Genomic DNA, 15029 nt, shown 5'->3' with positions numbered 1-15029 from the left:
CTATGGAGACGAACAGATGGACGTGATGCCCAAACCAGTTGACGTGTATCTCCGCGAAAGTATTCAAACCCTGATTTTGCTGCATCAATGAAAAAGTAACATAGCGAACTTCCCGTGTCCCAGCTAAATTACTGCTAAATTGAAAGTAGTGACATACCGGTATTCTATACATTAGTAAACTTGGCAACACAGACATTCAGTATAAAAGGGGCCCCTTTGTTGGTTTCTCTTTATTGTCGCTAATTGAAGGAATATTTGCGTAAAGACGCTAACTCTAAAGTCACCACGACGCATGTGATGAAACGATTCTATCCTGGAGATAAATGACGCGATACACGCATTGAGTTGTACCAACTTGATACAATATGTTATGTTCCGTATAGCATCTCTACCAATGCTTCTGTTCTTGACATTACGTTCTCGAATGTAAAGTTATTAAAAACTACGTCATATTTCTTGGAACGAGAATGAATATGACAACAGCATACAGTTCACAAGTGAATAGGATTTACATAGCCTACAGTACAGTATAATGTACGAAGCGCTGATTAGAAAATTCAAATATGACGAAACATTTATTCTCCAGTCATTCTATTTAATGATCGTTCCAAGTTAGTGGGTAGGCATTGTGTGAGTTATAATTTAAGTCAGTCATAGTATTTTATTACAAAAGTACTTTCAAGTGCTAAGCAGAGTACAAAAATGTGTCCTATTTGGCTACACAACAATGATTTATGTGTCTCTTCTTCAGTGATCGCTCTTAACTGTAGACGTTATTGAGTGTTGAGGTGTTATGTAGGTTAGGCCGCTTTTACAGTACAGTTGCAACCATGGCTATTTAAAACTCGAAGTTTGTGGCTTCGTCCGCAAGCGTCTTCCATGCTCGTCTATCCAGTCTATTCACTTCTGACTTAGTGAAGGTTCCGTAAGTTTGAGAAATGAAAAAATAGACTGGGAGGGAATGCGGAATGACGTAATAATGTGTGAGTAAACCGGTTCCCTGCGTCTGGGCGTGTAGTCCCAAAACTGTAGAGTGAATTAGTATCTGAGTTTATCATTTGGGCAGAGCCCGTGTCCATTCATAATGTTAATGTCTTTACTGGTGGCAAATAATACGGCTTTACTGCTCACCGCAGGAGCCCCTACAGCAGCTTACACACCAGTCGGAAGATGACACACTGGAGACCGTGGCTGCTTTCTGCTTGAGGTTGACGTCACAGGGTTCATCTGCATGAGAGATTTCTCCAGTCTCTCATACCGACCTGGGAAGTCGGACGTGACGTGTGGAAGGTGCAATGGAGGTCGAGCATCTATTTGTGTGACGGAGTCGTAGGATTTGTGTTCAAGAATGCTATTAAATGGTGGCTGCAGCATTTCGCTATGATTACAAGGATTCGTGAAAGGCATGTGCCTACATCAGCATGTGTCAAGGAGGTTCGTACGTTGTAGGTACAGCACGATATTACTAACTTTGAAAGGTTGAGACCAGATTTTGTCACTTTCTCATTACACGAAAGTAAAACAAAAATAATAAAGTGTTGCTAAAAATAGTTTTTTTTTTTAATTTCATGGAAATGTGTTTTCGGTTTCTAATACCAAAAATGTGGTATTAGCACGCAGTCTATCCCTTTGCTGTCCGCCTTTGTCTGTGTATCAAGTGCTTTTTCCTAAATAATCGGTCGGATTTTGTTTCCATTCTATATCCAAACGAATCTTTACTTTATGTAAGATATGTAACGTTATTGTAGGAGATATCGATCATCGTAATTGTAGCCAATTATTTCTACATTCTATTTTATTTTAGTGGAAGTTTAAACCCTCTGGATAGGAATTTTTCCGATACTACAGAGTCCTTCCTTAAAGAATAGCAGCTATCAGCCGTAAGTCCCACCTTTATCGCGAGGGTGAATGTCCAGAGAAAAAGTTTGAATGATTGCTTTACCATATCCGAGATGATACAAATAGGGTCTGTGTTTATAATTTCATTAAAGCAGCCATGCATTTTAATATCGATAACATTTTAAATGTTCGTTTCTTGTATAAAATGATGTCTGAAACTGACCGGGGGATGCAATGGTGGCTCTCGTGCTGTTCTTTTCGTACATTATCACCACCCAGCCATTTTCATTCTCTCTTCTTTTTCATCGCTATATTTATCTTCGCTGGCCACATTGCATGCGGAACGCTCACCACATCATCACAGTCATTTTCACCTCTCCGTCCCCGCTGTTTTGTTTCTGCCACGTTCGCCTACATGACGGGATTTGTTAAGATTGCCTGGTGAGGCTTACATACATCTTCCTCTACTAGTTATTTATATTCATTCTTAGCTTGTTTCTTAGGATTATAACTCCAGTCTCACGAGCGGGGATCTTTCCTATCTGCGTAGTCCTGTCCCACGGTTTCCGAATTGTGTGGCCCGACAGGGCGCCCAGCAACAAGCAATAGTGGACCCTGCATACTGCCCCTATATGCAAGTCTAGGTGCGGATTCCGGACCAGTAGTCATGTACATTCACGTAGAGCCCCAATCGGGAGTCCACACCTGTGGAGTAACGGTCAGCGCGTCTGGCTGCGAAACCAGGTGACCCGGGTTCGAATCCCGGTTGGGGCAAGTTACCTGGTTGAGAGTTTTTCTGGGGTTTTCCCTCAACCCAATACGAGCAAATGCTGGGTAACTTTCGGTGCTGGACCCCGGACTCATTTCACCGGCATTATCACCTTCATATCATTCAGACGCTAAATAACCTAGATGTTGATACAGCGTCGTAAAAAAAAATAAAATAAAATAACCCAATCGGGGCCTGGGGCGATATAGACCCCCCCGTGACCTACTCTGCTCGTCAGGGGGGTACATTCGCTCCGACGTGTTACTGCTGACAAATGGGTGTCGTAATGTAATCAACCACAAGTCTCTGATTATTCGGCTTTGGTGGGCGAGGTCGGAGTTAGCCGGGTAGTCCTGCGATTGTTCAGTGTAGAGTGGGGAGCCACGGGCGGTTATTCCCGTGGTAGGGGCATAAAATTGCGTCTCGCCTCTGATGTAAGACTTGCCATGAGGTGTGTAATGCCCAGTTTGAAGGGTAACTTGCGTGAGGTGGGTTGCTTGGGATCGGGCTGTGGGGGATTCCCATGGCCAATTGCCCAGCACACATCGAGAATAATTTCTAAGTTGTCTTTTTCTTCCGTGTCCCCCCCCTGACGCCGACAGTTCCGCAGGAGGGGGCCAGTTTTAAAATGGCCTGTTCGCGCTCCTCGCCTCCCTCCTTTAGAACAGCAAGTTGACAAGAAAGAAAGATTGGCAAAAGATAGACTGCTGGTCATGTGACGAATATTGCTGTGGATCTGGACCCTGAGAAAGTGACGGTTAAAGTGCCGTGTATTAGTATAACACTGGATGGATTGGTAAAACTATGAGAAACATCAGTCCATCTTACGTGAGACGCGCGCTCGACGGACTCGTAGGCAAGGTCAAAAATGCAACTGGACTACGCAACGGCAGTCTCCTCATCGAGACTATATCTCCAAAACAGAGTGAGACACTGTTGAAAGCCAAGTTGCTGGGTCTTCCCTATTAAAGTCCAACGGCACCACGCGGGGAGTTGTGCATACGGATTCTTGGACGGCATGTCTGATGAAGAGATCGAACTAGAACTGGCGGACGGACGGACAGACTGTCCCCTCAGCACTGTCTTTTTTACCTTCGAAAAGCCCGTGCTACCAGAATACATCCTTGTCGGGTACGGGCGTGCCCCAGTTCGTGGGTATGTGCCGAACCCAGTGCGGTGCTTTAGGTGCCAGCGGTTCGCACATACGCAAAAACGTTGCACTAACAACATCATACGTGCAAAGTGCGGCGGTGCTGACCGTGGGGAATTCCCAAGTGCCGGCGCGAGCACTGTGTGAATTGTTCTCGGGTCCACGCTGCTAATTCTGAAATTTGCCCGAAACACACACTCGTAATTTTATTAAAATAAATGTTGTTGTTGGTGATGTAACCGCGAGTAATATTATTCTGTGAAAACATTCAGATGGCGTTGGGTTGCAAACAGTTAGAGAGTGTGCTGAGTCTCACTGTAGCGAGAGCTGCGCGCGCATTGAATGTTGACGGAGGTTAAGACACCCTCAGGCGAATGACGTAGTTCCCAGCATTAGCGTGAGAATCTGGTCAGCAGTGCGCTATTTTCCCACTAGAACCGAACCCCGAACCTGGGGTTGGTTGGAACCATCAGTAGTAGTGATTGAAATATTCTTGATCTGCCAGCAATTCCACGAGCTGATGCCGAGCTTACAATTAAGTTTAATAATGAAGAATATTTAAAAGTGACTGCATTGTATATCATTTGTGGATATTCTTTTTCCCCTCTGAGAATTAAGGTTGAATGATGTTATTGTCTTACGTTATAACAGATATTATTATTATTATTATTATTATTATTATTATTATTATTATTATTATTATTACTATTACTATTACAGCTGACGATGCAATGAGTTCATTGTGATTATTAAGGTTAACAAATATATTTCATTGTCTTCCTGAGTTTTACTATCAGTGTTATTCTGTGGACTGAAATGAATTCAGTCAGGAGTTTGTTAACACCTTTATTGGTTGGTATATTTTATATTTATAATTTTCTTGCTTTATTATATATTCCTTTATTGGTAAATAACTTTTATATTAATAATTTATTTTATTTGTAATTCATTCTCAATGAGAAATATGGAAGGAAAAAAATTGAAGTGAAACGGTTGGAAAGGGCTACATTTAATTTGATTATAAATCAGAAAACAAAAGGCGGGAAATACGGTGCGTACAACAAAACATTTCACAGGATAGAATATGACAACAGTTGGATATGTGGTAATGAAGATACTGAACCTTCTTATGTCCCAGGAAAGCATCGCTGCACTTGGTGTGCTATCAACTGAGAAGAAGATTGTGTCTGCAATGGAAGAATTCAGCAGCAGAATAACAGAGGAATTCTGCATTAGGAAAGAGCGTGGTATGAATTTAATTTTCGACGTTAGATTAGTTGCGTGTTATACTTCATGTTTGTGTGTGATCAAGTTGTAGCATATTTTTGTCACCAGCTGCCCCTGACTCTTAACCGAAAATTCATAACATTCTACTTTTTCACCTTGATACAAGGTAATGTCATTTTTAACTTACCTTCAACTTGCATTACGACTATTTTCCACGCTTTATCACCACCTTTTCTTTTCATCACTATTCCTCTAGATTTGTTCCTTCTGTCTAGAGCTGCTCCAATTATCATGATTTAGCACTAATGATGATTCTCACATTCCTTAATTAAATAAAATGTCTTCACTCTTGTCTCCTCTTACTTTCTCTCCTACTCTCCTATCCTCACAGAAGTTATCATTTGTTTCTTTGCTTTCCTTAATTTTCAGTCCCTCTATATAGGCTAGTTTGTTCCTATTCCTGTTCTTAAGAGAATGCCAAAGGTAGCTTTTAATAGAATAAGGAACATCTTTTGTGGACCTTTGGAAAAAGAACTAAGGAAGAGACTAGTGAAGTGCTTTGTGTGGTCTGTGGTATTTTATAGCAAAAACATGGATATTACGATGAGGTGAACTAAGCCGACTAGAAACATTTGAAATCTGGATATGAAGAAGAATGGACCGTGTAAAATGAACAGACAGAATAATACACGAAACTGTGCTAGAAAGAGTGGATGAAGAAAGAATGATGCTGAAACTGATGAGGAAGAGAAAAAGGAATTGGTTGGTTCACGGGCTGAGAAGAAACTGCCTACTGAAGGATGCCCTGGAAGGAATCGTGAACCCGGAGAAAGTTCGGGACAGAAGAAAATATCAGATGATAGACAACATTAAGAAACATGGATTGTATGCGTAGATTATGAGGAATGCTGAAAATAGAAAATATTGAAGAATGCTGGGATTGCAATGAAGATCTACTCTTGGGCAGAACACTGTGAATATGAATGCTGATCCACGACGTTCGTGTCATACTCTAGGGTCTGATTTCTGATATCATTTCGAAGAAAAATGTTCATATATAGGCCTACATTTGTCCGATTATTATCAATAGTTTTGGATAAAATCACAGTTTTTTTCTTCCATAAGACACTTCCTTGTGAATATATATATATATATATATATATATATATATATATATATATATATATATATATATATAAAACGGTTAGCACGTCTGGCCACGAAACCAGGTGGCCCGGATTCGATTCCCGGTCGGGGCAAGTTACTTGGTTGGAGGTTTTTTCCGGGGTTTTCCCTCAACTCATTAAGAGCAATTTCTGGGTAACTTTCGGTGCTGGACTCCGGACTCATTTCACGAGCATTATCACCTTGATCTCATTCAGACACTAAATAACCTAGGATGTTGATAAAGTGCCGTAAAATAACCTACTAAAATAAAAAATAATATACTGTATGTGTATATATATATCCCTTTCTCTTTGTCCCCCTTCTTTCCCCTCTCCCCTCCCACTCCTTCCCCCTCTGACCGTGAAATGAGCGGGCCTGAGTTCAAATCTTGGTTGTGGCAATTCCCAGATTGAGGTTTTTTCCGGAGTTTTTCCTCAACTCATTAAGAGCAATTTCTGGGTAACTTTCGATGCTGGATCCCGCTAGCATTGTCACCTTCACCTCACTCAGACGCGAGATAACTACAGCAGTTGATAAAGTGTCGTAAAATAACCAATTAAAAAACTACTGACGATGTCCCGGTAGTCATTTTGATAGAATGTTGAGTGAACCTTGGAACTGTTTTGGAAGTTTTGGCAGCAAGATAAAGTACCTAGAATTGAACACAGGACCTTCTAGTTCGTAGGTTTATTTTTAAGCCAACTTATCTACCCGGCCACCGTATTTTATATTGTATTATACATTGGGTCTCAAAATTGTAACGCTGATTCTCTGTACAGCTTTATCGCGGGAAAGCGTTCATTGTTGTGCTGCATTTTACTCTTTCAATTTGTAAATTATGTATGAAGCCTTCGGGTCCCCCCTCCGTACAAGTGAGAGAAAAAAATGAAGTAATTAACAATGTTACTCATTGTTGGGCTTATGTCGTCACTTGTTCTTCGTTGTTACCATTCAGTCCGCATTCAGTTGCAATTCGTGTATGGGGATACTTTTTCGTGGTCTCTTTGTATATAATACAATGAATGGCATTTTAACCACTTTGTAGTATCAATATCCGTAAATACTCCAGAAAACTGGTTTTAGAAAGTAGCTATTATTACGATACATTATAGGAATGGGCATTTAAAGTAAATTTATGTGAAAGTTACTGCATGATATTACTTTAACTGAACAATGTATACCTTACTTTTTGGGTCATAAAAATGTATATTTTGTGTAGTGGAAATGGAAGTGCTTCTTCTTATTTTAACGTTAGTAAATTGTTTTGCTCCTGTTGTATAGTTTTGAAGTAACAGATGAAAAAATTGACTCCAAATAGTAGTGTGCTATCATTCTACCGAATTCAGCACACGTAGTACAATTAAAATTACTAGCTTTGTGTTACAAAAATGAAAGTTTTTTTTTTTTTACAGTCACATTCGCCACATGTGTTCACATTCCGGATCCTCTCTGCTGCATCGCTTGTATTTTTATCAGCAGTTGTGGTTGACGGAGCTGCTGTGGAAGGGATGGGCCCCATCTTCCGCCTCGGACAAGATGCCAGGATCTCGCTTTCGTTCAATTCTAACTTGACAACTCCTGTAATTAAGTCAAACGACGTAGAAGTTATGCAAATAACTGAAGGAAGAGGTAAAATGGATGGAAGTAAACATCGTCCAATTTCTTATCCTAACAAAGCATCTGTTGCTTTCAGCAGCAAAGATAAAGAGGAAGAGGAGTACGAGAATATAATGGAACTTGATTCTCGAATCCAAGCCTTGGAGAAAGAAGCTGAGAGCTTGGTCAGTGAAATTTTGTCTTCTGGAAATCAGAGTGAGGAACTGATTGCAGTAAATAAGACTCAGGAATGTCTAGATATGCTTTCAGAACTGGTGCGAAGATCACATCTATTGAGGAAACTTATGGAAATCCAAAATGAAACATCTTACAAGGAATTTGATAGCAGCCATACAAAGAAATATGAGGAGACGTGGGAAAGAATGCAAAATACCACTTCGTTTATCGCCAAAATCGACAGTGTGATTAACCTTATCCATACGTTTGAAAAAGATAACACTTCACTAGCCATGGAAATAGAAGAATACAATAACAGTTTACAGCTGAAGCCATTGATATCTATTGTAGAGAAATGTAGAGAAGGTATTAGTTTACTGAAAAACATAATACGAGCAATGTTACACCTTGAGAGTTCATGGGGACCAGAACTGCACTTTGAAAGTAACTTACTTGATCTGAATCACTGGAATATTGAAGTGAATAATTACGAAGAGTGCCTAAGCCACTATGAGGGATTGCTAGAGAGTAGGAACATGAGGTTTGTAATACAGATTGCTATTGACAGTGTAGTGTTGTTTATTGGGATTGTTGGCAACTCTGTCCTTCTCATCGTGTTCATAAAACACAAAGAAATGCTTACCTCCCCAAATTTAATGGTTCTGAATTTGAATGTAGCCGATTTCTTGTCACTCCTGATGAACATTTTCCTTTATGACTTGGTGCTCATACAGGGGTCCTGGGAATACGGCTTGGGAATGTGCAGAGTTTACACATTGTTAGGTAACATGAGTTTCTACGCTAGTGTCTATACGATAGTTGTAATCAATGTCCAGAGGTGTATTGTCCTGACTTGTATGCCGAAATTGCGTGGTTTGAACTGTTCACTTTTCGGGACTCTCCAATCAGTTGTGAGCCTCGTCTCCGTGTGGGTGGTCTCTGTTATGCTCTCCATTTACCCCACCTTTAATGCCACTCTGTCATACGATGGCTGTGTTAATGGAGCTGCCAACGATGATACGTTTGACAGGAACATGTCTTTAACCAATCTCATGACTTGCTTTATCATCCCTTTCATCACAATTGTCATCTCTTCAAGTGCAACTACTTGCATGATCAAGAAAAGTGTTCGAGACCTTCCCGGCGAAGGGGTGGGCTTGGAGAAGCTGAAGCGAGCGCGTACCGTCAGCACCAATGTCCTCATTGCCCTCTCAGTGGTTTTTGCATTTTCATATGTGCCCTACACTGTTTTCTCCTTCCTTGCTACTTGGATAAGTCTTCAAACAGAGGACTCCGTGCTTGAGATTATATATTCAGTCACTTTCACCCTCACTTTTATGAATGCTTGTTTCAATCCCATTGCAGTGTTCGTGGCAAGTAAAAAATTCAGAAAATACATGAAAAAGTATTTATTTTGTGGCAGATTTACAAATATTGAACAAGTTAACTTGAACACTTCAACAAGTACTCTGGAGTCCAGACTGTAAAGCTACGTCGTGTCCACACCTGTGGAGTAACGGTCAGTGCGTCTGGCCGCGAAACCAGATGGCCCGGGTTCGAATCCCGGTCGGGACAAGTTACCTGGTTGAGGTTTTTTCCGGTGTTTTCCCTCAACCCAATACGAGCAAACGCTGGGTAATTTTCGGTGCTGGACCCCGGACTCATTTCACCAGCATTATCACCTTCATTTCATTCAGACGCTAAATAGCCTAGGTGTTGATACAGCGTCGTAAAATAACACAATAAAATTTAAAAAAAAAACAACCTCGTGCGAAGCCGAAGTCAGAAACAGTATTGGGGCTGGACACTAAGTTACATAAGGGAAAACGAAGGGAGATGCAAATGGTCCAGATTACATACCGTTACAAGGTGAGGAGGGTAGCATCGTGGTTGATATCGTTCTCTGCAAGCCGGAAGATCCATTTCTCAATGGTCTTGTGTATTTTCTGCATTCATGTAATCCTTGCTGTACTGTGTTGCCAAGTTTCACTGAATGTTAAGAGAAATGCGTGCCAGATCATTTCCTTGGGATGAAGGCAGCAAGCATTCGTGTCACTGCTGATGTGGATTGTTTGTAGATATGCGAGCTTTAATCTCCCACTACTTTGTGGGCCTCCGTGGCTTGTAATGCAGACAATATTATCTCTTTTACTGGTGATGATTCCATATTTTCTTCATGTGCAGCTCATTCAGATATACAAAGTTTCAGTCGCAATAACTTTAATAACTGAAAAGTATAGGTCTAAATATCAAATTCATTGTGTAAAAATGAATAATAAGGAATTTAAAAAATGACATGCTGTATAGCGAAGTACAGAACTTTCCAAATGATTCACTACGAGGTCACGTGGCCTAGCAGGTCACGTTAAATTGGATCCCTGTGTTCAATGACTTCCAGGCTGTCTGTGCAGACCTTGGTGTCAGCTTATTCAGATGTGGAAGAGAGTGATGATGGTGTAGTTTATATAAGTGGGACCGGAAATGTTTACACTCCAGCAAAGAATTTTCATGGTGTAGACTTAGATGAAAAAAGTAATTGCTGGAAAGTAAGAAGGAGATTTTCTAGAAAATTTCCAGGTGTTTCTGCTCTACAAAGAACTGTGATACTGAAGATTGTTAAACATGTTTAGGGAAACAGGTTCAGTATTAAATAAAATGACAAATAATAGACGTAATATTCTTACAGAGCAAAACTATAAAATAAGACTAAGATTAGCACATATGCCCCCAAAATTTCTCCATCGACTTGTACAAGAAACAGGCATCTGTGAAACCTCAGCATTTAGGTACACTTGATTTCTTAAAAGTTCCGCGTTGTGGCATCGTGGTCTAAGGCATCCTACCTAGGACTCGCGTTACGGAATGGGAAAAGAAATTTTCTCATGAAATTTCGGCCAGTTTGTGGGATCGGTGCCCACTTAGCATCGTGATGCACTTGGGAAGCTACGATAGGTAACGAAATCCGGTTATGCAAACCAGCCATAATGGCAGAGGGTCATTGTGCTAACTACACGATACCTCCACACTGGTTGGATGATCGTCCACCTCTGCTTCAGCATGTGGCCGTGAGGCCAGCAGCCGGCTGGTCGGTCTTTGCCCTTTGTGGGCTATAGTGCCACGGATTATAATAATAATAATAATTATTATTATTATTATTATTATTATTATTATTATTATTATTATTTCTTAAAATGAAATCTTGCAGTGCGATGATAGTGCATGAACTCTTACATACAGATGCTGTTCGTCATGTGAATTTCTATAACAATATTGAGCCTTGCAGAATTTTGCCGAAGTTATACTGAATCCCGAACTAATATATTTCACTGAATACGCATGGTGTCCTTTGCGTGATCATGTAATTACTCGAATTAATAGGTATTGAAACACAGAAAATGCCTACATCTTTCACAAGACTTCCCTACACGATGAAAAAATTGGTGTGTAATGTGCTGTAAGTACCCAAAGAATTATATAATTGGCTACATAAATAATGTCGAAAAATACAAATAAGATGTACTAAAAGTATTTTTCTTTTTTCTTTTGTAAACAGAGTTGTACTGACTATCAGTTCGCATAGGTCTATTACCAGCAGGATTTGGCAGCTTCAATATGGCATATGGGACATTGTAATATATCGAGAAATATTCGAAAATAGTTTTTTAAGTGAAGGGTTTTGGTTCCCAAAATCTCCCAATTTGTCAACTTATGTATTTTATTTATCCAAAAAAATACATGGTGCTACAGCTCATGAAGGGCCAAGACCGACCAGCCGGCTGCTGGCCTCACGGCCACATGTCGAAGCAGAGGTGGACGATCATCCAACTAGTGTGGATGTATCGTGTCGGTAGCACGATGATTCCCCCAGCCATTACAGCTGGGTTGCGAAACCAGATTTTCGCTACCTATTGTAGCTCTCCAAGTGCATCACGATGCCGGGTGCGCACAGATCCCATACACTGGCCAAAATTTCATGAGAAAATTTCTTCTCCCATGAGGACCCCTACCAGCACTCATTCTGTATCGCGAGTCCTGGGCAGGATGCCTTAGACCTCGACGCCAAGATGCGGGACATATTTTATTTACAGATAACCTAAAAAATAAAGTTTATAAAAGTAGTGCTCACACAATTCAGAAACTGAAAGACAGTATCGAAAGAGACATTGGGTGGATCACAAAGAACTTGTTCAGTACATGTAAATGCCAATTTTCTGAAGTGATTCATAGAATGTGTAACGGTGCAGGGGAATCATTTCCAACATTTCTTGCAATCAAGGTATGTGCAAAAAGGACAATTTTAATAGAATTATTTAAAAAATTGAAGATTATGGAATTTTAACTGCAAGACAGTGGGTACTGAACTGTCATGGCGTATTATCTGCCACTCAGGCGCATACTGAACCATCTAGAATGCCCTGTAGGACACAGAGTGGAGGAAAAGAGTCACGGCAGGCTGGGAATTTCCTCGCAACACTGCCAGACTATAGCATGTCATGTATGCAAATATTCCTTTGATTAGAATATGACAGTCACGTGTTATCACAAACTCCACCTATTATAGCTTATATATCTATTTTTTTTTTCCGAGTTATCAATTTTTCGTAACCTGACACAATAATATATGCTTACATAACAGAACAAATAAATTCATTGTTTTCACCGGCGTGGTCTAGGGTTAGCTGGTACGATTCAAAGCTGCAATGCCATTTTGGTCCATTATCTTTTTTCTGGATTTCTCTAGCATTTCGAAAGCAGTTCCCGACGCTAGGTAGTTAATAGAGCGTCGTTTTAATAACCAATTTAAATTTTAATGTTAAGAACGGAGATATTGATGTCCTTTACAATTCTGATTGATTTGTTATTTTACGTGTGTGTTTAAGGTTTTATGTTTGTTTCATTGAATTCATTTACGAATTGTATCCCTTGAATACATAGGTATTGATATTTATATCATGCTCTAAAACATGTTATGTCACAGAATAAACATTAAAATTACAGCTACATAAGATATAATGCATTCATTTACATTACTTTCCTTACTAATACCCACGAAATCCATTGTAGCTACATCAATAACAGTATGTACGGTGTGTGCTAAGAAACTGAACTGTCAGAATTAAATGCATGCATTACATTTGTCTACTGAAGGATGCACTGGAAGGCCTGGTGAACGAGAGCAAAGTTGGAAGCAGAAGAATATACTAAATGATAGATGACATTTAATGTATGGGTCCTATGCAGACACTAAGAGGATGATAGCAAATAGGAAAGATTGGATAATGCTGGGTTTGCAGAAACCTATTAATGAATTATATTTTTGCTGTGAACAGTGCTGAGATGGTGATAATGCAACAAAATGGATAGGATATTATGGAAGTAAGTGCAAATCACAGTCTAGTATACAGTCACGAAGCTCAATACGTAGTAAATATGCATCCATAGATAGTTGCTAACCACTAGGATCGCTACTATCGCCTTATTACAGACAATGTGAAATAGTACCGGCACAGCCTATTTTTCATAGCACCCTCACAACTCAAGCTTCGTGACTGTATATACTAGACTGTGGTGCAAATGCTATAGTAAAGTCTATTTGTTATAAGTAACTTACAGTGAATTAAAGCATTGGCAATGTTTATTTTTAGCTTAAGTAGTCTCGTTTCACATGAATGGACTGAGAACGAATGAATAAGTCCATATTAGCCTATACAGTATTCACTGTCCCCTTTCTGCAGGTAGCCTAACACTGCAAATATTGGATACATCAATTGCGCGTGAACTTCTCTCTCTAAACACAGAAGAGGATATCAAGATACTACAAACTTCGCCCTACTCCATAGGCATCCCAACAATACAATAACCGAGTCTGAATAATTTCAAGGAAAAATTGTTCCAGAGCCGGGTATCGATCCCGGAACCCTTCGCTTAGCGCGCGAACGCTCTACCGACTGAGCTACCCCAGGAACTATACACGACACCGTCACAATTTTTCCTTTTATATCCACACGACTCAAATGAGCTGACAAGACGCCAGAACTCAACTGTGAGTGCACACAATACTGTGTGACTTATATTGTGGCTTTCTGTTAACGTACCTCCAGTAACGAATGTATTATACAAATCTGGCTTTCAGGTAGTAGCTCCCTGTAAAGCAGTTTTGAAAAGAAAAAATTGTGACGGTGTCGTGTTTAGTTCCTGGGGTGGCTCAGTCGGTAAAGCGTTCGCGCGCTAAGCGAAGGGTCCTGGGATCGATACCTGGCTCCGGAACAATTTTTTCCTTGAAATTATTCAAACCTGGTTTACAGGGAGCTACTACCTGAAAGCCAGATTTGTATAATAACCGAGTCTGTTGAAAACCAGTCAGAGGCCTTATGTTCGGTTCGAGTCTCTGTAGAACAGAAGCTCCCTTGGCGTTTGTTCAATCTTTCCCTTTCGTTGCATATGCCCGGTGCCTTTGGTCTTAGTTCCTCCTCTCTCTGCGCCTTTATGCTTTAGGATGTCAGGACAGATCTTGGGAAGTTACGCACAGTAGTGAGTATAGCTAATTTTTCTTGTTATTAATATGACTAAACATCCACAAAAAATACGTATAAATAAATCAAACAAAATATAAAAAAAAACGCATATGCTCATAGTTCAGACTAGTATTGTGCAATATTCAAACACGAAAGAGGAAACAAAGACATTACAAACTTCGTCTTATTTTATATGAAAAACTAATCGCAAGATATGTTCTACGACATAAATGGTGAGAGTGGAGGACAGCGAATATTTTTATAACAAGGTGGAACAAAGGCCAGGCCTTCTGCAGAATGAACATCGGCGAATGTCGAACTTCGTTATACTCGACTGCCTTGAATCGAACATAGTGCCTGTGATGCACTTCGCTAAAGGGCTCCCCACACCAACGAGAAATATTCGCAGCCGTGGCGGAGAACAAAATTTCGCGTAAACAGCGGAATATCATGCCGTAGCTCCTATGATAGTCAATCAATCGCACTGTTATTGTTATGATTGGCAGGTCAATGTCTGAGGAAAGCATGGAACAAATTTTGAAATCAAAGTTGTTTTTAAATTGCAGGGGGAGGAGGAAATACTAACTTC

The 15029-nt window shown here is 40.2% G+C and overlaps 2 protein-coding genes across 5 annotated transcripts in view; both read left to right on the top strand.

Moving 5' to 3' along the window:
• Positions 1 to 15029, top strand: part of LOC138700391 (uncharacterized) — a 91870-nt gene that overhangs the window by 10710 nt on the left and 66131 nt on the right. The window contains exon 1 of one of the 3 annotated variants that reach the window (XM_069826995.1): positions 1301 to 1434. The exons of the other annotated variants lie outside the window; for them this stretch is intronic. Within the exon in view, the coding sequence (XP_069683096.1) occupies positions 1381 to 1434 (54 nt within the window). The 5' untranslated portion in view covers positions 1301 to 1380. Of the gene's footprint in view, positions 1 to 1300; positions 1435 to 15029 lie in introns of those variants that run through there. 3 annotated transcript variants of the gene reach the window in all.
• Positions 1306 to 9716, top strand: LOC138700390 (type-1 angiotensin II receptor-like). 2 transcript variants are annotated; one of them, XM_069826992.1, is made up of 2 exons: positions 1306 to 1445; positions 7565 to 9716. In XM_069826992.1, exons 1-2 carry the CDS (start codon positions 1422 to 1424, stop codon positions 9410 to 9412), a joined length of 1872 nt encoding a protein of 623 aa, XP_069683093.1. In that variant the 5' UTR covers positions 1306 to 1421; the 3' UTR covers positions 9413 to 9716. The 2 variants fall into 2 exon arrangements, with proteins under 2 accessions (XP_069683093.1, XP_069683094.1); XM_069826993.1 differs by having other exon boundaries at positions 1334 to 1449.

This window comes from Periplaneta americana, chromosome 5, assembly GCF_040183065.1.
Source record: "Periplaneta americana isolate PAMFEO1 chromosome 5, P.americana_PAMFEO1_priV1, whole genome shotgun sequence".
Classification (NCBI taxonomy): Eukaryota; Metazoa; Arthropoda; class Insecta; order Blattodea; family Blattidae; genus Periplaneta; species Periplaneta americana.
The sequence above is the reverse complement of the archived record's forward strand: the minus strand, read 5'-3'. Positions and strand labels throughout refer to the sequence as shown.